This window comes from Schistocerca piceifrons, chromosome X (assembly GCF_021461385.2).
Source record: "Schistocerca piceifrons isolate TAMUIC-IGC-003096 chromosome X, iqSchPice1.1, whole genome shotgun sequence".
In the NCBI taxonomy this organism is placed as follows: domain Eukaryota; kingdom Metazoa; phylum Arthropoda; class Insecta; order Orthoptera; family Acrididae; genus Schistocerca; species Schistocerca piceifrons.
This window is the reverse complement of record NC_060149.1, coordinates 775,662,478-775,686,165: the sequence shown is the minus strand read 5'-3', so window position 1 is coordinate 775,686,165 and position 23,688 is coordinate 775,662,478. Positions and strand designations below refer to the sequence as shown.

The 23,688-nt window shown below is 41.1% G+C and overlaps 1 protein-coding gene across 1 annotated transcript in view; it reads right to left on the bottom strand.

The window, feature by feature from the left end:
* The window catches only part of LOC124721273 (ubiquitin carboxyl-terminal hydrolase 15-like), a 149,704-nt gene that overhangs the window by 82,674 nt on the left and 43,342 nt on the right, over nt 1–23,688 (bottom strand). Inside the window, exons 6-7 of the mRNA XM_047246155.1 lie at nt 18,330–18,447; nt 197–370 (exon numbers count right to left, since the gene is read on the bottom strand). Coding sequence (XP_047102111.1) covers nt 197–370; nt 18,330–18,447 — 292 coding nt within the window. The remainder of the gene's footprint in view (nt 1–196; nt 371–18,329; nt 18,448–23,688) is intronic.

The window sequence follows — 23,688 nt, the reverse complement described above, 5'->3', positions numbered from 1 at the left end:
TAGTTAGAAGGTGGTCTGTATAAGTTTGGGTTGATTTTATATATATACAAACTCGCAAGTGCGCGTAATGTTCTCTTCATGGCAGTTGTTCTACATTCTAATCAAGCAATGTTATGTTAATAGTAATTAATAATAGCATAATACTATCATTTAGCTAAGTTCTCAGCATATCTATTGTACACACAAAAATACTTACTTTGAAGTTATGTGGTACTGTGTAAGCATTATGCCCACTCCAGATTGTTTTTATCAAATCTCCAAATGCAACTGCAATTTCTCCCCTCATTCCAAGTGGATTATCTGTATTCAACTCCTTTTGGTACACATCATTCAAAAAGTACAGTGTTATAGGGGGACAATTACTCATACACTGAAACAAAATGACAATTTAACTTCAGTGACAACAATCGGTCATAACAGAGAAACAGAAAATTACCAAAATAGTGATAAAACACTAATCTGAATTACATTAAATTATTCATTAGCACCAAACAAACGTTTCATCTGGTTCATTTCTGCATACAGTTGCACCAACAACAATTTATGTTCTGCAGTGCTTCATGGGCCTGTTCTGAAAGTTTTTGTTTCTGACTGCCCTATTCACCAGCAATGACTCAGATACCATAACATTTTTCTATTGTGATGATGGATAGCACAGGAAATTTTAAGTGGTGGGATGTACATCACCTATAGTCTGATTTAAAGTAGTTGTCACTTGACAGGCAACGTGCTGCAGGGCTCCCGCCACCAATAAACCAATGGCAGCCGGCGCTGTCGGCTGCCACTGCGTTGCCACTTCGCTCTGCCGAGCTGACTAAGGCATTGTGCCAGCCAGTCCTCAGCAAGCCGTTGTAGACGTGCAGATGAGAGATTTGAGTGACTTCTAGCTTCGCGTGTTTACAATGTCTGATGAAAGCAGTCACAAGAGAGGGAGGCCGAGGCTGCACACTCCTCAGAAACCTACAAAAAGTGGCGGACATGGCGTCGATTTTCGCAGTCAGGCGCGTGAATACGTGTGTTCCTTAAGGGAGTATTTTGAGAGAGAGAGGGATGCAGGAGGGCCTCTCGTTCCTTTGGATAAGGTGGTGGAGTGAACTGCAGCTGCTCTGCAAGTTAGCGAACTATCAGTAATAAGAATCTGCAAGGAGAAATTCACGAAAGAAGGCTCAAGTGACTCATCTAAATTGGAGACACCTGGGAAAAAGAGGCGACTGGAGAAGAGGGTCACAAAACTTGAGAAGAGGGTCACAAAACTTGACTCTTTTCAGGAAGATGGCATTCATCGTCAAATATACGCATTTTATTCAAGGAAGGAGTATCAAACACTCAAAAAACTACATGCTACCCTCACAGCGGCTGACCTGTTTCAGGGTAGTAAATCGTCTTTGTTAAGAGTTGTGAAAATGTTAGGATCCCGGTATAAATCCATCTCTGGCAGAAAGTTACTAATGGAATGCCAAGATATTGCAGCCTGACGATGCCGCTTTCTTAGAGAATTAGTGGGGACAAATTTTGATGATAACGTTTGGCTTGATGAAACGTGGGTGAATGCAGGACACTGTTTAAAAAAATGCTGGACAGACAGTACCATCAGCGGAAGTATGGCAGAGGAAAAAGGATAATTGTAGCACATGCCGGAAATTCAAAAGGTTTCATTCCAAATTGTCTGCTGCTATTCAGTTCAAATAAGACCTCCGACTACCACGAAGAGATGAACCACAATACTTTAGTGAAATGGTTTGAAGACTGTGTGCTCCAGAACTTAACAAAAAAACTCTGTCATTGTTATGGATAACGCTCCTTATCATTCAGTAATATAAGACAAAGCACCCACAAAGGCAACAAGGAAAAACGACATTGTTAGCTGGTTACAGAAACATAAGGTGCAGTTCGACAGTAATTTTACAAGGGCAGAATTATTAGAACTTGTATTGCAACACAAGCCAAAGAACCCGATTTACATTGTGGATGAAGTAGCAAAAAAATACGGGCATAAAGTGCTCAGATTGCCTCCTTACCATTGCCATTTCAACACAATAGAGCTGATTTGGGCTCAGGTTAAGCGGCGTATTGCTGCAGAAAATAAGAAATTTACATTAACCGAAGTGGAACGCCTTTTGAAAGAGGCAGTTGAAATTATGACATCGGAAGACTGGCAGAAGGTAGTATATCACGTGAAAGGAATGATACAGGACGCATGAAACAATGAAGGTATCTTACAACAAAGTGTCGAAGACTTGATTATATCTGTCAATACGAGCAGAAAGACTGATAGTTCCACTGACTCTGACTCTGAATTAAGCGGTGTTTTCACATTGTCTGATTAGTGTGTAGTGTACTTACTGCCATTAAATAGTGTGTTTGTGAATTTATTTCGATTAATTCTTATTCTTGTTGTGAGACTAAGAAATACTGTTTGGCCAGCTCTCGTCGTCTCCTTACGGTAAGTTAGACTGAATTTTAATTCTATTTCATTTTGTATATACACCAACATGTTATACAATGTGTGTAATAGTTTTCGAGATTTGCAATCTAAAGAAGAAAACTTTTCCGGACGCAAAAATTTCTCACACTTCAATAGTTAATGTAACAACGGCCCTAATTAAAATTAAGAAAAGATATTTGATTTGCTTATAGATACCACTGAGACCGATACTGTACGTAAATTTCAAAATATTTACATAATATTTATAGAAGATAGAGATTTTAAACGTCATACTTGTTTCGAGTTCAGTACTGATAGGGTTGCTTAAAAATGCTGTTTCCAGAAATTTATATACAAGAAGCGTGATGCACTACGAAAACTTTTAAGGATTCTTTGCCGAGTGCATTATTTTGTTAATGAAAGGAAAAAAATATTTTGCTGTGACATCAATAGTTTTTCAGTAATGACGTGATAAGTTAGAAGCTGTTTGCGAAATCGAGAATTTAAATGGTTTCAAACAAATTAATGTAACTCTTGTCCTAACTAAATTAAGAATAGATATTTGACAGATTCAGAGACATTGTAGAGATATACATCATATGTGGGTTTGAAATTTTTTACTTACTTTTTGTAGAAGATACAGGCTTTAAAACGATTTTCTATCGCCGGGGGGTAGTGATGCGCTGAGGCGGCTGCCTCCAGCGAGTGCTTGACGTGACAACGCCGCAACTTCGCAGCGCAAACGTCAAGTGACAACTACTTTAAATCAGACTATAATATCCCATGAGGAAAGAATAATCATTATGATACTCTGAGGAAAGTGCAGTCAAACTACTCAAAATATTTTATAATACAATTATTTAACACTTAAATCAGTCCAAGCTTTTACAATAAATTCAAGATCTGTAACATCGTGTGATCATCTCTTCATCAAACACAGTAAAATGCTTTTCCATACTAAATGGTACACCTCTTCCATGCTTTCTTGCAACACTAAAATGTTATGAAGCTACTGTTGTTAAAATCAATAAAACAGCCTCTAAAATTTGTTTAAAAATAGGTCCATTAAATTTCGAAACAAAGCTCAAATATGTCAGGGGTGTGGGTGGGGCCCGGCACACTCACTTGTATCACGTTACTGGCCATAGCAGAAGCAATAATTTTGAAGTAGTAGTTCTCTTAGATGCAACTAGAGGCATTGAGGAAATCTGTCTCAAGTTGCCTTGGTGCACCTAGGCAACAAATTCTTAGCTAGGCAATATCAGGGTTAGCAGTTACATTTTTGTATGGTCATAAAATTAACCCCTTCATGCTTACAATTTTTGTATGGTCATAAAATTAACCCCTTCATGCTTACAGACAGTGGGTATACATGTGTAACTTCCACATAGAGCAAGAATGGTCCATTAGTTGGTTCAGTTAAGGGACTTAACAGCGAGGTCATTCATCCCTCGGTCAAGAGAGTTTATCTGGAGCATCTGACCCACCACCAGGCTGATTAAGGGCAAAGACAGTTACAGAGTAAAGACCACCTTTCTAGTTGGGAAATTCGTAATAGTGAAAGTAAGAAGGCTAAAAACATAATGGATATCATTTGGGCCAACAATAATAAAAGAGAAATAATCAGGTCAGTATGTGGGTGGGGCAGGTAAGTGTCCCCTAAGGCTTCACATTTGGCAGTGGCTGTACCTCTCAAAGCTACTACCAACACCACCACCACCTCAAGTCGTAACACTCATTGCTGAGCATCATGACTCCACGAACCAAGTGCTGCCAACCCAGACAGTTATCAGATTCTCTTAGAGCCTGTTGAAGAGGCAGACCAGAGATAATCTTGATTTACTGTATCCAACTGCTCACTGCTCTCTCCCTTGGTCTCGTGCCCTCAATCCATTGTTCCACAATTATTTTTCATAGATTTTCTCCATCTCTTCTTACAATATGGCCAAAGAAATTAAGAATTTTTTGGACAACATGAGAAGAATGGCACCTAGACACATCAAGTTGCTTAATAATGGACACACAGTTGTTTTTTCATCCATTTTATGAACAGCAACTTGTGACATCACCAAAAAGTAAATGTGTCAAGACACAACCCTGTCTGACACTGAAACCTTTAGATACACTGAAGAAGAGAGGCATACCACCACTTGGTTTGACAGCTGCGAGTTGGTTATTGTATAGACTTCTGATCAGTGCTATCAAGTGTGGAGGGACACTGAACTCTATAAGCACCTACCACAACTTTTCACAGTTAACACAGTCAAAGGCTTCCCAATGTCAAGGAAGCAGATGAAAATGGAAACAGAACAATTGTGATTTCTTAATTATTTGTTGTACATTGAGGTTCCATCCACAAGTTCCTTTTCCTTCAACAAAACCTGCTTGTTCTCAAAATATGCGAGACTGATGTACTACTTCAAAAGCAGAGTCAATATGCCAAGCAAAATTTTACTTTTGTGGGATATGAGAGCAACAGTTCTGTAGCTGGAGCAGTTCCTGATTGACCCTTTATTCTACAAGGGGATGGAGAGAGAGACTGACAAGTCTTCTTGTCATTCCCCTGTTTCCCATACTTTTACACAATACATGCAACACATCAACACCATCCTGCCCCATTTCTTTGATCATCTCCCCATATATACCATCACGAACTGGGGATTTATAATTCTTCAGGTATTGAATTGTGTTCTCTATTTCAGTGCATAAGAGTGGATGTTCCATCAGAAGTTGTTCAGCTGCTTGAATGTCACAACTGTTGTTAACAGAACAACTTCTCACAGTACTGTTTCCATGCTGTATCATCATCTTCCTTGTCTCTGATAGGGTTGCCATTCTCGCCATCTAGCACCCCCATAAGATAGTAAAATTTGTTGATGATGCAGTGGAGTTTCCTGAAGATTGTGACTGTGACTGAGTGTGATTTTGTTGTTCTATGTCATCACAGACACTCTTAATAAACTGTGTGGCCAGTGACTTGTGTGATTGTACAAGGTGTATCAACAAGAACCATCTGAATTGGCACGTCTATATTTCTGAAACTAATAAACATATACAATGAATTTTGTTTTCTGATGAAAGGGAAATTCAAAAAGCTTTTTTCATACCTTTCCAAGGTGTTCAATATGCCCCCCCCCCCTTTGAGATGCACAGGCTATGTCAATGCAGTATTCAAATTTTTTCCACACTGCAATGAGCATGTCTTGAGTTACAGCTTCCACAGCTACTGTTCTGTGATGTCTCAGTTCATTCATTGTTGTTGGTGACAGAGGCACATAAACAGAGCCTTTTATAAACCCCCACAAGAAATAGTCACATAAAATCATGTCCAGTGACCTTGGAGACCAGTAATGTACAGCTGTATCATTTGGTCCAGTGTGACCGATCCATCATTCAGTAATCCTTTGATTTAAAAATTCCCGCAATTCCAGATGCCTGTGTGACAGTGCCCCGTCCTGTTGGTAAATGAAGTCATTCGAATCAGTCTCGAACTGTGGGAAAAGAAAGTTCCCAAACATATTGAGATATGTGGTTCCTTTAACAGTGTTCTTGGCAAAGAGAAATGGACCACACACATTTTCCTGTGCAACTGCACAAAATTCATGTTGTACAACTTCATGTGGTTGTTCTATACTACTTATTCTCACATTATGACGGCCCACTCCATTTAAATTGAATGTTGACTCATCACTAAACTAAACTATCATCCTCCATTTTGCCACGAACAAAATTACAGAACTCCACACACTGTTGTTCGTCACCTTCACGAAATGCTTGCAGTAGATGAATTTTGTATGGTTTCATGTATAAACATTGATGCAACACGCACCAGACAGACATCGGGACCATGTTGAGCTGTCAACCTGCATGGCGAACCAATTTCTGTGGACTCTTAGTGAAACTATGGTTGATGCGTTCAACATCTGTGTCAGACACTTGAAGACTGCCCCGCGATTTGCCTTTACACAAACAACCTATTTCTCAGAATTGTTCATGCCATCATCTAATGCTCTGTGCTGTAGGAGTATCCACAGCATACCAAGTAAAAAAGTCATACTGAACAGTTATTACTGACAAGCACAGCACAAAATGTAGCACACAAAATGCTTTCTGCTGTCCTGAAACAATTTTTACTAGAACTTAAGTGGACGCACACTGCTGCTGCTGCTACCTAGCGGGAACCATGTGAAACTTGAGTGTTTGCTGTTTTCAACAGTATGTTGTTTACACACACATTTCAAATAACACAATAGTTATGATTTTTTTTTTAATCGGATGATTCTTTTTGATACATCCCGTATTTCTCTGCATAGGTTCTTATATCCGTCTTGGTCCTAGGTAGTATGGATACCAGTTTTCTACATACTACTCCTGACTGTGTAGTTTTCAAGGTAAAGTTCTAGTAAAATAAGAACAAAGCTTCCAGGTATTCCAACATTTACACCAAAATCAGTTTTTCTTTCTCTCCATTACTGTGGTCACATAAGTACTGAAGTCAAACACAATCACATAACACAAAAAGCTTTGTGCCATATCTATTGTGTTTGGATGGAATGTACTGTTTGAAGAAAACAGACCTTTACAGAGAACTAAATTCCCAGCAATGCATAAAGTTTTAAAAAGATAGGAAGCATCTGGAAATGCTTTTCTTAGATGATCCACAATTTACCTTATTTTCCACATTTTGTCTTCTACAGCATCCTCATCATCAACAAAGTATAACATTCTTAGTGAGAGAATGTATATATCTCTTTGTATGATTTGCACAAACCTAGCAGTAACAGATCGTTGGTCCAATAACTTTTCTCATTTGAACCACCAGAAAATTTATGGCCAGGGAACACTTTTGTGTTCGTCCAATGTCACAGTCTTTACTTTTCACTGGCATCACTGTAAAGGTGCTTGTAATATAAATTACATTGTTCAGTTACATAGTTTACAATTTCTTGGCTAAAAAAACTGCATCCTGGTCATAGACTAGACGAATTGTCTAAATTGATGATTACAAAACTGGAATCACTTATCAAAATTATACACTGTGGGATCCAAATTAGAGTATTTTCATACAAAATCATCTGTTTTGTGTCTCTTAGCAGATTTGTCAGACATATGCTCAGGCTGTTCTTCGGAACTGAAGGAAGTAGTGAAAGTAACATCAAAATCTGGATATGCATTTTACTGGTGCAGCATTTGCTGGTTCACTAATATGTTGAATATTTGTGATGACGGGTTCACCTACAAGCTCATCAGTATCACTGTAAGTGCACTCATAATCAGTTGGATTGGGCACAATGAAGCCCTTGTCGTAACTTTGATTTGGAAAACTCAGCACAGCTCATTTTCTGTAAATGGACAGTAATGTCATGTCAATTTATTCGATAACATGGAAAGTGCAGCACACAAACTAGGTAATGTTATGATGCAAATGAACTCTAAAGGGAACTAGGCATTTCCAGTATTCTGGAAATTAGACTGCATATTTATGCAACAATTATCTCCAACTCACTACCCAGATAGTAGGCATTATATGCATCATCTAGACAATTGTAGCAAGGAACTGCTGTAAGTATTTTTCACAGCAAATTAGTATATATATGTTTGGAGCATTGAAACGGTTAGTGTACATATACTTCTGGAGAAGTGAGAGTATTAACTGTAGTATGGACTGTGATATTTATTTGATCCCATATCTGTGATAGAAGAGCTTCCTCATAATGACTTACATTGTGGAGTTATGATCTTACAAGTGCTCCAAATTCCCAAAGAACTTCCCTTGTTTGGAAGCCCAGTCTTGTCTTCCTCCATTCTTCTTGGTTGATGTGAGCTTAATTAGCATTTTCATGGATAGCAGACTCTGATCACCTCTACAGAGAAAACGGAGAACCAGTTCAACTGAGTGTCATCTGCCAATATTAGAGGCAAAGTACTACTATCTCTAAGGAGCCACAAAACAATGTGGGGGTGGCTCATTACATACAATAACATATGAACATATGGTTAACTGGGTACAAACGATGTTGAGGCGACAGAGAACAATGGATTCCTTACAGGAGGGGTGGGAGGAGGAGCGAGCACCGTAGTTTCCTCAATACTGCAGAGTTAATTAGAGAGGGCAATAGCCAACCAGATATTTTTACATCTCAGAGTGAGAAGAGGTCTCATTTGCAAGTGCAAATCTACACGTCGGATTGTCAATGCAAATGCTAGGTAAGTAATACCTCACCTAGGCAAATGGTTGGCCAGTTCACTCCCTGCGATACCCACATGACTTGGGACCTACAGGCAGTACAACTAACATCAGAGATAAAGTATAGCAGTTATCTCAGAGTGACAAAAATGACATCAATCAACAATTTGGACATTGCTCACACAAATTAAAACATGGTTGAGGAAGGCTCTATTAATGGCTTTTTGCTCCTCTGTAAAAGCACTGCAAGTTCCTGGAAACAAATGTTGTTCTCATTTAAATCTTTTCTGGGTGTACTGTTACTTCACCTTATAAAATACTAAAATGAATTAATGTTTCAGCCAAGTTTAAGTAGCCTCCCTCAAAGCATAGACTGACTAGCTGTGGTGTGAGTACATCAGTACTGCCGCAAGCTGTAGTGCGTGTAGTGTCGTGGTCAGTGTCTCTACTGGTGTGCTGACGATCACCAGTTCAAGCCTGACCACTAGCAATTATTTATTATTCAGTATTTATAATTTCCAGAATGTTCTTGAAATATTTTGTAAATTCTGCAACATTTTATGTTTTTATAAATACCAGCATTCAGAAATATTCTATGTTTGTATAAGTAGCTCGACTCTCCGTCCAGGAGGTCAGTTCTGTTCCAGTTGTACAACAGTGTCAGTAATAAATGTACTTTCAGTCATAACCATTGCACTTAACTGATGTCCATGCCTTTGGATTTGGACTAGTGATTTACATGTGACGTGATTTGGTGGAGACACTGGGGTACTTAAAAACATCTACATCACCACGGTTCCAACTATGAAACAAAAGCCGCCGCCTACACTGACAGGAATCACAATGTAAGTAGTACATCATTCCTCAGATCTGTATATTCAGGAGATAGATTGGCTCCAAACCAGCAGTAAGTCAGCTGCACATCAGGCATCCATCAGTGTTTTCTAAAGATGCTGGTCAGGACCTGAAAAAATAGCTGAAAGGATTTGGACGTCACCAAATAAAACAGGTGGAATGACATCGTGTGTTTGGTTGGCAAATGTGCCCTTTTATTGGATAGTAAAGTTCAGCAGCGGTTTAAGAAAGGTGAAGAGAAGCTCATAGCTGGGATAAGTTCCAGGCTGAACTGGTGACAATCTTTGGCAACAAGCAGGAACAAGTCCACTTAGCACAAGAAACACTGAAGAACATGGCTGAACCTTATGAGGAAATGATACAGTCATACACACAAAATATTTTGTCCCTATACCACATCATGAACCTAACAAAATCTCACATATGACTAAAGGAGCTGCAGAAGACATGTACCAAGCTCTTCTAGTAAAGGAAGTCACAAAGACAGAGGAATTAATCAAATGGTACCAGTGAATATAATGCAACAGTAAAGAGTCAGATGGAAGAGGTATGACTAACTGCAAAATGTATTCCCCATGGCAGATGTGCAAGACCTCTATGAGCTCACCTGTCTCAAATGCCAAGAGATACAGCACCATATGGCAGCCAAAAATGTCAGACCGGCTACAAACGAGGTGGTTGTTGTTGTTGTTGTTGTTGTTGTTGTGGTCTTCAGTCCAGAGACTGGTTTGATGCAGCTCTCCATGCTACTCTATCCTGTGCAAGCTTCTTCATCTCCCAGTAACTACTGCAACCTACATCCTTCTGAATCTGCTTGGTGTATTCATCTCTTGGTCTCCCTTTACGATTTTTACCCTCCACGCTGCCCACCAATACTAAATTGGTGATCCCTTGATGCCTTAGAATATGTCCTACCAACCAATCCCTTCTTCTAGTCCAGTTGTGCCACAAACTTCTCTTCTCTCCAATTCTATTCAATACCTTCTCATTAGTTATGTGATCTACCCATCTAATCTTCAGCATTCTTCTGTAGCACCTCATTTCGAAAGCTTCTATTCTCTTCCTGTCTAAGCTATGTATCGTCCATGTTTCACTTCCATACATGGCTACACTCCATACAAATACTTTCAGAAACGACTTCCTGACGCTTAACTCAATACTCGATGTTAACAAATTTCTCTTCTTCAGAAACGTTTTCCTTCCCATTGCCAGTCTACATTTTACATCCTCTCTACTTCGACCATCATCAGTTATTTTGCTCCCCAAATAGCAAAACTCCTTTACTACTTTAAGTGTCTCATTTCCTAATCTAATACCCTCAGCATCACACAACTTAATTCGACTACATTCCATTATTCTTGTTTTGCTTTTGTTGATGTCCATCTTATATCCTCCTTTCAAGACACTATCCATTCCATTCAACTGCTCTTCCAAGTCTTTTGCTGTCTCTGACAGAATTACAATGTCATCGGCAAACCTCAAGGTTTTTATTTCTTCTCCATGAATTTTAATACCTACTCCAAATTTTTCTTTTGTTTCCTTCACTGCTTGCTCAATATACAGATTGAATAACATCGGGGAGAGGCTACAACCCTGTCTCACTCCCTTCCCAACCACTGCTTCCCTTTCATGCCCCTCAACTCTTATAACTGCCATTTGGTTTCTATACAAATTATAAATAGCCTTGTGCTCCCTATATTTTACCCCTGCCACCTTCAGAATTTGAAAGAGAGTATTCCAGTCAACATTGTCAAAAGCTTTCTCTAAGTCTACAAATGCTAGAAATGTAGGTTTGCCTTTCCTTAATCTAGCTTCTAAGATTAGTTGTAGGGTCAGTATTGCCTCACGTTTTCCGATATTTCTACGGAATCCAAACTGAACAAACGAGGTAGGAACCATGAATGTCAACTTAGTGTTGGGAGGTAATACAGAATGTCGAAGAAGAAATGTATCAGTCTTTAGCACCAACTGCTGCCAGCAGCCAAACACAACTGGAAGAATGTATCCTGCCAACTCAGCCTTATGCTGCAGCCATCGAACAACAACCCAGTACCCGACCAAAGGAGGTACAACCAACTCCTACACCCTGCAGAAGAACAGACACTTTGAGGACAGAGGACAAAGTACCAGTGTATTCACACTGAGGACACCCAGGACACGTACGTAAGTTACTGCTAAGAAAGAATGCGAGTTTTTGATACCTACTACACTGCCAGATGTCAATCATTATGACAGCTCTATCTATGCCAATCAGCTGCAGACAATTACAGTCAACCTGTGAGATGAAGACCATTGCCATATCATGGGCAAGGTCACTGCCCAAATTGCTGTAGATATGTACCATCGCTGTACAGAGGTACCAGCCACTGGCCTATCTGCTTACGCCAGGAAAACTAAGTGAAGCGACCAAACTGATAGATCTGTTGGACTGACTGGTTTGATGGGCACTGAGGCTTCAGGAATATGTCATAACAGTGGAATACAAAAGAAGACGCAAACACAAAGACACTGACTGCCTTTCAAGGAATCTTTTGGCAGAATACTGCACCCTGGATGAAATCTCAGTAGTATTGCTGCAATAAATGACACTGTTGTTGAACAGAGAGAGAAGATCCAGTACTGCTGAAAACCACAGAGGCCTTTAAGAGTGAGGAACAGACCAAAAGAGAAATCCAGTTAATTAACAGAGTATTGTGTAAGAAGAGCTATGATCAAATGGGGTAAGAATGGTTGCTTGTCATCCACCTCATCTACAGCCAGCTATCCTGAAATATTTCCATGAGGCTCCAACACCTGGTCACCTGATATTTGTGAAAACTCTATAGACAGAATCAGATACAGATATCACTGGCCAGGCCTCTACCAATCCAAGGTATGGTAATGACAGAAGTAAATGAAGCAATAACCTCCGGGACATGTGGTATCAATCCCACCCACCTGTAGAAGAACCATTCCTTCAGACTGGAATTGACCTCTTGGGCCGGGGGGGGGGGGGGGGGGGGGGTGTCCTGAAGGCAACAAATGAGAATTTATGGATAATAGTCTGCACTGAATACCTCACCCACTACTCTGTCATCAAAGATGTGCAGATTGTAGAAGCACCATAAATTGCACAGTTCCTTGTAGAAGCCGCCATTTTGAAGCATAGAGCACCCCGTGTGATGATGTCAGACTGCCGTAGTGTTTTCCGGAAGAGATTACAATCGGAGACAATTCCATGCTGCTACATCACCCATAGTATGACAACTGCCTACCATCCATAGACAAATGGCCTCTCAGAACTCTTCAATAAGACACTGGCAGATGTGCTCTCGATGTACATCGATGTCGAACAGACAGATGGGGATACAGCACTGCCCATTGTGACATTCACATACGAAACAGCAAAGGAAGACACTACGAGCTTTACACCATTCTTTTTGCTCCACAGCTGTGAGGTTGAAGTGACAATGGATACTTTTAAACAGGACAATACTCAGGATGAATACTTGAAACATCTCATTACAAGGCCCGAAGGAGCAACACAGCTGGCTCACATATGGATCCTGGACGTCCATGAGAAAGACCAAGAGCACTGTAATGTCAAGTAACAGCCAGTGTGATACAGCACAGGAGACTCAGAATGGATTGTTATGCTTGTGTGGAAAGTGGGACTATTAGAGAAGTTACTTAAGTGCTACTTTGGTCAACACTGTCTCCCTCGGCGCTTGTCAGACGTCACACTGAAGTCAAGGATTATGGCCCTTAACCGGGAAGACAAAAGCACCGAGACACATGTGTCCTCCGTACAAAGCTCTACTACCATCCAGGGCCACATATCAATGATGGGAGATTCCAAGAAACTGAAGACTCATTGAATGATCATGAAACTTCCATAGGAGGGGCTGTCTTCAATGCTCCCCATGGTGAAGAGGCTATAACAATATGACCAGCACCTGAGAATCTGCCAGTGCTGCCATACAGAGGACTACTGACAAGTTCTAGATCCAGGGCAACGTAGTCAGCTTCAATGAGAACTTCTGAAACAGCAGGTTGCTGTTTTTTCCAGAAGATGGAGCAAAAAAATGGTTTAAATGGCTCTGAGCACTATGGGACTTAACATCTATGGTCATCAGTCCCCTAGAACTTAGAACTACTTAAACCTAACTAACCTAAGGACAGCACACAACACCCAGTCATCACGAGGCAGAGAAAATCCCTGACCCCGCCGGGAATCGAACCAGGGAACCCGGGCGCGGGACGCGAGAACGCTACCGCACGACCACGAGCTGCGGTATGTTGTGGATCGCCAGTTCAAACCCAACCATTAGCAGTTGTTTGTTATTTAGTACTTACAATTTCTGAAAGGTTTTGTGATACTTTACGTTTGTAATGTTTGTATATTCTGAAATATTTGATGTTTCTATAAATACCTGCACACACTGCCCAGGAGGTCAGTTCTGTTCTGGCTGCACATTGATGTCAGTACCAAACATCCTTTCAGTAACAAGTGTAATAGCTTCACTGGTGACCCAGCTTTGGACTTGGGCTTGATTGTAATGGCAGTGTCTGATAAAGCTGCTGCCCCACAATTGTGCATCTGGACATGAGATTAGGATGCCGGATATGAGTGTGGCTCAATGAATTTTTAAGTAAAAGAACCCAGCATGTTCTAATGGACAGCGTGAACAGCAATTTATAGTGATGATGCTGTGGTATACAGGAAGTTGTCATCGTTGAGAAATTATAGGAGGATACTAGGAGACAGACAGAATTTCTAGTTAGTCTCATGAATGGAAGCTTCCTCTAAGTGTAGAAAAATGTAAGTTAATGAAAATGAGCAGTAAAAACGCTCCTTTAACATTTGAATATGGCAATAGTAGTGTGTCACTCGACACAGTCATATCAATTAAATAAGTAGGCATATTGTTGCAAAGCGATATAAAATGGAATGAGCACATCACACTGGTGACTGGGAAAGTGAATGCTCAACTTCATTTTATTGGCAGAATTTTGTGAAAGTGTAGCTCATCTATAAAGGAGACTGCATACAAAACGCTAGTGTGACCCTTTCCTGAGTACTGCCTGAGTGATTGGGACCCTCACTACGTCAGATTAAAGGAAGACACTGAAGCAGTTCAGAGGTGTGCTGTTACATTTGTTACAGGGAGGTTCAATCAGTACGCAAGTATCATGTAGATGCTTTGTGAACTTAAATGGGAACCCCAGTAAGGAAGACAATCATCTTTTCCCCGAGGCACTATCGTGGAAATTTGGAGACCTAGCATTTGAGGCAGACTGCAGTCGATTCTACTGCTGCCAATGTACATTTTGCATATAGACCATGAAGATAAGATGAGAAATTAGGGCTTGTACTATGGCTTACATACAGTCATTGCTCCCTCGCTCTATTTGCGGGTGGAACAGGAAAGGTAAGGTCTATTAGTGGTACATGATAACCTCCACCATGCACTGTACAGTGGCTTGTGGAGTAAGTCTTTTGATGTAGAGGTACATGGCCCAGGATTACTGGCTGCCGGAACACCAGAGGCCTATACCTGTCTTCCCAGTTGATATCAGGCTGCTCCATGATTTTGATTGGCTCTCTTGCTTTTTGTGTGCATATCCATGGCCATCTTGCAAGTACTTATGTTTCTTACAACTTGATATCCAGCCTACAACTGCAATGATACTGCACTAGTGCTGATCTGTTGTGCTGCCCCAAATGGACATAACATTCATGCTATGGAGACATCTTTATGTAGTCACATGAGTAAACTGCTTTAAGCTCTGTGTAATTCTGACCACACTCTTGGCTGTGATACATGGATGATAAATTCGTCATTTGGTCACACGAAAAGCGGAGTTGTGGAAGTTCCATCAGCATATTATAAGTATGCATAAGAACATCCAGTGCATTCTACAACCAGACTGTAATGGTGCAATTCCATTCCTGGGTGTGAAGGTCTACAGAACTACCAATTCCAAGCTAACAAGATCTACCAGAAAACTATGCACACTAACTGGTACCAACACGCCAAATACCATCATCATCATCATCATCATCATCATCATCATCATCATCATCATCATCACCCATATCAGAAGTGTCCCAGACACCATACGATGACCACTTGAGCCCACCATATCAGTGATAAAAAAAATATCAAACAAGAATTTAAAGAGCCAAAAGATATGACAACAAAACAAGAAGGAAAGCTACTAAGTTCTGCAGCAAGCAAGATACAGAAAATGAACTAAAAGAACAGTTCCAGTGGTGCATTTATCTTATGTCATGGGTATCAATGATCTCGTAGGCAAGTTGCTTCACCGAGGAGGCATCAAACCAGTCTTCTGGAGTGTCCGCAAGATCCCAGATTTTGTATGGTGTGCTAAGAATGCAGTAAAAGCTCTCAACACTGCAGGTGTATATGTAATTCAGTAAGAGTGTAGTGACACCTACATTGGGGATACTGAAAGGCCTATTAGCATCCATAGAGCAGAGCCTGAGCTCTATGTTCAGTTTGGGCGACACAAAAGATAGGCTCTAGCAGAACATGATTGCAATTGTCAGCAGGCTACCAAGAAGGGTGACAGTCATACCCATTACAGTTTTATTGTATCATCACATTGAAGGTGCCCTTAAAGGCCACAAGGACAGATCATGTCCCACAATCACTGTCACCAATGGGGATAGAACAACATCAATAAACATTGGTTTGGAGTCCGACGGTATGGAGCATCTGGTGCCTCCAGGATCACTGCACAGGTGGCTCAAGGGTCACTGCAGTAGGTTTCTCCCAAGATTTCTTCTTTGTCTCTTTCATAACATTTGGCAGTCGAGAATCTTGTGAGGGATCATCTGCTTTGGTTGTAGGAACAGAAGATAAGCAGTCTGTGGCTCGTTAAAACTGTGTGCCGAACCGAGACTCAAACTCAGGACCTTTGCCTTTCGTGGGCAAGTGTTCTACCAACTGAAGTGCATGAATTGTGCTTGGGTAGCTCAGTTGGTAGAACACTTGCCCACGAATGGCAAAGGTCCTGAGTTAGAGTCTCGACCTGGCACACAGTTTTAATCTGCCAGGAATTTTCATATCAGCGCACACTCCGCTGCAGAGTGAAAATCTCATTCTGGAGTCTGTGGCTCCTTCAGCCACTGTCTGGTTTTGGGCTGCTGACCTGTGGATTTCCAGTGAGAGGGTTCCAGGAAATGAGTCCTGTCAGTGGTAGATGTCAGAGAGGGATACTGCTTCTCCATCTGGGTGAGGGGAGTTGTTCCCAAAGATTGTGCTCCAAGAACCATGAGATGTGAGGGCCTATCACCTCCATGCTCTAGTTTATTCATGTGACTGCCAGACTCAGGACATGACAGATTGACACAGAGGTTGCCAGATACTGTTGACAACTTGGCCACAGTAGTGACAAAAGGTAATCCATGTCACTGACACTGGATACAAATGATCATATTTTTCCATGCTTTAAAATACGAAAGGCTATCTGTGACATTCAGTTCCTGGGTTTTGCATTCCTAGATTAAGATAGCATGTTTTGGAGCTAGGGGATGGTGATTGTTCCCACAGACAGGTGGTAGCACACTGGAGTGGTAGACCAAGATTCTGAACTTCTCTGGAAGCAAGGACGGCTGTGCCTGTATCAGTGACAAATGATATGGATCCTTCACCTCGCCAAGTGTTTGCGTAATTCTTCCTCCATCTGCAGCATTAGGTCTCAGTGAAAAATTAATCCCTGTACCAACTTTAGATTATTATGGGGCGTTATAGTGATAGGTACATCACCAAGCTGTTCACAAGATAGTAAAGCCCGGGCCTGGGTACGATTTGGTGGCTTAATTACGATGGCACATCTTTATAATTTCCTCAAATACATGTTCAATACTATCCACAAAGAGCTTTGTCTCAGTGGAGAGAGAGGTACAAACACGTAACTGAGCAAAGTGTCTGCAAATCACTTTGATTTGTTTTCCTCCCACGGCATGGCCAAGCAATACAAATTCTTAGGATCATAACGAGCTGCACGGAACTGTGGTCTTTCTGAAGGAACTGCCAGAGGCTCATGGCCACTGGCTGATAACTTTGATCATTTCATGATGCCAAATAATTGCTATGATACTGCCTACTCTGAACAAGGGCCCTCCCCACAGGTGATGGTGGTGGTGGTGATTGATTTGTGGGGTGTTCAACTGCGCGGTTATCAGTGCCCATACCAATTCCCAACCTTTGCTCAGTCCCATCTCGCCACTTTCATGAATGATGATGAAATGATGAGGAAAATCCAAACACCCAGTCATCTCGAAGCAGGTGAAAATCCTTGACTCCACCAGGAATCGAACCCAGGACCCCATGCTCGGGAAGCAAGAACGCGACTGCGAGATCACAAGTTGCAGATGCCTCCCCACAGGCATCACCCAACCAGAACCAAGGCAACCTGGTGAGATGGCCAATGTCCAGAATCCCCCAACAGACAGGCACCAACTCCTCAGCATGTATTGGCAGGTGACAGCTCTGGTATCAATAGTGTCATCCGTACATCAGAAGGGGCTACCACCGTATGGGTACCTGATGACCCCCCCCCCCCTCCCCAAAAATAAAGGACTGGCTACCATGCTGGGCATTGGATAACCTTCCCAGGACAGACTGCACGTTCTGTAAAAGAATTCTGAAAAGAGTCTGGATGGCAGAGGCAGTCAAAGCAACCATTCTAGAGAAGCGGAGCATCAGGGTTCGAGTCCCGGTCTGGCACAAATTTTCAACTCTTGCTTTTTAGTTATTTTAGCAAACTTAACGACAGTGGTTTCTGTGGATGGATTAAACCAACTTTGGGGCTATTATTTTTAGCTATACCTAAATAGTGGTAAATACATACCTGAATGACAGAATTCATGAAACATGTATTTCCAAGGTTTGACAGTCCACAGATCCCAGGCTGCGATGGGTGAATCATTCGACTATAGCCAGAACCACTCGCACTGTACCTGGTGGTCCTATAGAAAATAAATAATGGAACATATGTAATGCAAAACCTCCTTAACTAATTGTAACAAACACTATGAGTCCCAGAAAGAAGAAAAACATAAACAAAAGAAAATAGTGCACAAGCTTTAAGACAGAATTAGAGCATGTGGAGCCCAACGTGGCAATGCTGAAAATTTATTGTCGCATTCCTAAGGAATACAGAATCTATTTATGGTAATCTTCAGATATGATGAATCAGGATCTCATTTACGTAAGCTCTGTCAGAAAAGCACAAAATGTACAACATATATTCAAAAAGTAAGAGTCATTCATCCACAAAAAATACCCATTAAAAAAGCTTTTATTGGCAGTTTCAGTTTCCTACAAATCAACTTCACATTTCCACGAAGTCATAATAATGATGCATCCAACATGAGAAAATTCCTCAGCTAGAGCAAGCAGCTAGGTGAGCACAAGCCCTGACACACACTCCCCACCTGAGTAGTGAGCGCTCACAGTAAAATGGGGCTGTGAGATGTCATCATGTAGCACAGGGAAAGTGCAAACTGTGCTCTGTCTTCAGAGGATTGATAATACGTGAAGTCTGCTGTAGTTCTAAATGCAAGCACGTATACTTAATGGTCTAGTGCTGAAAGTGGAGAACAGCTCTTATAAAATCCATAAAAAGCAGCATTTAGGCTGGGTTACAAACTTCAAAACAATGATCAGCTATGCCAGTATGAATTTACAACATGTCAGTGCAGAATGCATAGGTACAGTCAGAACTTACAGACCTGTAGTTTCATAATAAAATAAATCTTGTAAATTCATATAAAAGTTTTCTTCGACAAATATTTCCACAACTTCACAAGTTTGAAGCTCCAATTATGTTGATGTTTGGACTTTTGTGTGAGCAACTTTTTTCCGCAATGAAGAGAATGAAATCTACCCACAGACGCTCAGCGAGAGGCTTCAGTTTAAAAGCTTAGCTTCTAATTAGCCATGCTCAGAAAGTGGTACAAGATACTGACACTTTAGCAAAAAGCAACTTAAATGTAGAATTCGATGACATACAGTGTCTCTACATTTAACATGCGCATAAAATAGTCACAAAATACATGTTCATGTCAACTTAAACTTCCTACATCAACCATAACAAATATCACATTTTGTACTTATCTTTCTGATATTCTCTGCCTCATTAATTAAAATAAATTTAATTTTTGTTTCATTGTCATTTCTCATCACTGCAATACTTCTAGGAAATAAATTTTCCACAAAAGGTTTTAATCAGCCACTGTAAAGTGATACATCTCTGTAGAACTATTAGCAGCCACAGAATAGACTCGTTGACCAGTTTCTTGAGCTGAACTGCCTTGTCCAGATTCCTCTTCCCCTGCTTATACTCACCATGAGTAGGTTGGCTGCTCACTGCTGAGGCATGAGCACAAGCCAGCTCGCACAAGCAGATCGGTGAACAGGCCTCAGCTTGAGTGTTGAACATGAATTGTCAAACAGATTGCAGTTTTGATCCATTTCTTGCACTGTTTCAACTGTCTGGGTGCCCTACATTGTGCACATTAGTGCACCTATTTTTGTAGACTCAGAATTATTGTCCCATCTTTCCTTAACTCAATACACAAGACCTACAAACTAGGTACAACTCTTGATGAACTTTAGCAGCTGTAGTTTCTTTTGCATTCAAAAATCAAATTACAACATGAGCTTCACAACCCAATAGGAGCAATGATTTCCAGACTACTGCTGTTTGCTTTCACCCACAGTCATATAACTATTGAATCAAAACAATGACTTTTGTGGCTTCTTAATCAATACTTTACACTGCATCTGTGCAACTTTTTCTCCGGGCTGTGAACATTTAAATACTAGCAAACAGCCCTCACTTTTCGAATAGACCTCATAATCCTGTGGTAGCAATGGCAGCATCAAATAAACCAAAATGTAGATAAAGACTGATACAAGAAACTGAATCACTGAAATATAAAAACTCTGAAGCACTGAAAGCAAAAGAGATGTGGCACAAACATTTTACTGGCAGAAATGAAACCATTGCTATTTCCCATTTAAGGATTGTAAATGAAATCATCATAGTTTGAACATTATGTTTTATGGAAGGAGTCATACATCACTTTCATCAAAGCTGCCACTGAGGTTCCCTATGACTGTGTAACACCGCAACTGAAATACCAGCAAATTTGTTTCAAATACATTTTAATTCATCTTGTGGCTTGGCAGCTCAATTGGCTAGTGTCCAGTAACAACCTAATGGTTCAGGGTTGTCCATCTCCAGAGGGTACCATGATTTTTTCCCATTACTCACTGGTTCGAAACCCCTGGCAATTATCAGTGTATGTGAAAAATTTATAGTTGCACAGTGCTTTTGGAGTCCTCGTTAAACTGCAGGTCCTCCTATAAATGGCTGAATAAGTCAGTGTGAAGGTCCGAGGAAGCCAACAGGCCCACAGCTAGTTAAAACATTGCAGTGTTCAAACCAACCTTCAGATTGACAACTCCTTTATTTATTTTAATTAATCTGGTACCCTAGGCTGAGACACTCAAGCTAGCCAACAAAAAATAACCTGACTGGAAAAATCTGGTGATATCTCCAGCCACAGAAGATCAACAATCTTGAGATGCTACAGTTACTGAACAATTCTTGCACGTGTCACTGCCTTACAGTGTGTGAAGCTGCACTACTATCTCATTGAAAACAGTGATTGTGTAGCTGGGGAAAACTGTGATATGTACATGCAACAAAATACTGGAACATTTTGACACACTAACATGTAATGACAGTCTTTGTGATCTGTTGTTCATTTGTGACAAGGGATTATGTCCCCAAATGACAAAATTGCACATCACACTACTACATAGCAACTGTGTAACAGGTATCCATGAAGTGCATTAGACTTGCTGTATGTCCACTAATAACAGTTCTGTTTAATCACATAGTCATAGAAAGTCTCAATATTCTGTGCAGCACATGCATTTCTTAGCTGCCTGCCCATTTCTTTTTTTGAGCTAATCCAATTTCTTCAAAGGTTGTTATCCGAAACTTTACTGTATGATTCACTTACACTTGGCAGGGAGGAGGGAGGGAGAGGTGATTGAATACTCGTTGCACTACCATTAAACTGTCATTATTTTGTACAAAATTTGTGATAACATTATGGTGTTGTCCAGTCAACTGTTTTTTTTTTTTTTTTTTTTTTTTTTTTTTAATAACCAGCAAAGTCATCTGAAACTTATGGTCTTTATTCTCCAATACCACGATATGCACATGGTTGCCATAAATACGAGCATGATTTTCATATGTTTTTTGGTAAGTCCCTCCCCCTCATACTTCAAACTTTGCATACTATACCTAAAAAGAGTATGAACTGAAGGTTGGTTTCCAAATCAATGATTGTTCCATACAGTTCATTTATTTGAGATGTTTAATACACACTCCTAAAACGTCTGCTGTCCCTTTATACGAGACAAAACAGAGAAAGCCAATTTATTCCAAATTACATATAAAAGTAATGACAGATATATAAACTTCAGAAGTGGCTTTCAACTTCTGAAAGGAATATGCACTGTCACGCGATAACTTATCTCTAATCCATTAGTAAATATTTTGGTTCTACTAGTCCCTTTTATCACATGTACATCCTTTTCTGGTCCATCCTCTGCTCACAAAAATGCTCTTTGTTCAAGTACACACACTATAGTCAAAGACTTTGAAAAACAAGCTGTTATCAAATTGAAGCACCTAGAAGGCATGGTTCGAAGCCAATGAAATTTTGCTCTCTCTCACTCACTCACTCACTCACTCACTCACTCACACACTCACACACAAATCAGTGGAAATGTTAATGATTACAGTTGCAGTTCTCTGTGGAAATGTTAATGATTAGAGTTGCAGTCCTCTGTGACAGGTAGAACAGCCATCTAAATGCATTAGTGGTGTTCGCATTTAGGTAGGATATACAAAGACCACGAACGCTGTCACATATTGAGAGACCAAAGTGAAGGACATGGAGATGCTGCATCCTCATCTCACACAGCATGATCAGCACCTAACAAAGTTTGAAAGTGATCTCACTGTAGGTCTCTCTCTGGTTGGTCAAATTTTACAATATCCAGATTTGTTAGGTATTCCAATGTGACACTGGCCCAATGTTGGACTGCATGGGTAGGCGAGGGCACATCTGTACCTGGCATCCAAGAATAACTAACGGACCCACTGCAATACCCTGCTTAATCCAGCACCATTGGTCAGAGACTAGCAGCAGCTGGTCTAAGGAATTTCTGTCCAGTGAGGAGGCTGCCATTAACACCACAACAAATGGTTGCACTTGGAATGGTGCCATGATTGAGAAGCAAGGACGGCTGGTGAATGGTGTGCATTGTGCTCGGCGATGAAGTGCAGTTCTGCACTACCCACGGTCACCATTGTTGGTGAATGACAGAGAGAGAGAGAGAGAGAGATGGGGGGGAGGCGGGGGGGGGGGGGGGGGGGAGTACATTACACAAAACTGCCTGCCAAGTGTCTTAACAGTTACGCTGCAGCCTCGCTGCTTATCCAGAATAATTTCCGTGCAGCTGTTCACATAGCTATCAGAGTCCTAACAGAGTAAAAAATGATGCTCCTGGAGTGACTGTGAAGCAGCTACTCACGACTCAAGTTTCAGGACATATAGCACTGGCTGCAGCGCAAAACACAAACCAGCTTGCCTGGTGAGGATTGTAGTGAGCAGCGACAGTGAAGGTTAAATGGACCAGCAAGACTCAGTGGGCTTGATCCTCCTCCACCGTGCCATGCCGGCAAGCAGAGAGGTGGCAGCATAAATGCACCCTTAGTGTTTCTGTGAATAAATTATGAACCTACACTCGACCCTCCAATGAACTACTGCTCAAAACCACTGAAGTCGCAAATGACAGTAATTTGGAATCAATGGAATGCAAGCTACAGGGCATACACTCCTGGAAATGGAAAAAAGAACACATTGACACCAGTGTGTCAGACCCACCATACTTGCTCCGGACACTGCGAGAGGGCTGTACAAGCAATGATCACACGCACGGCACAGCGGACACACCAGGAACCGCGGTGTTGGCCGTCGAATGGCGCTAGCTGCGCAGCATTTGTGCACCGCCGCCGTCAGTGTCAGCCAGTTTGCCGTGGCATACGGAGCTCCATCGCAGTCTTTAACACTGGTACCATGCCGCGACAGCGTGGACGTGAACCGTATGTGCAGTTGACG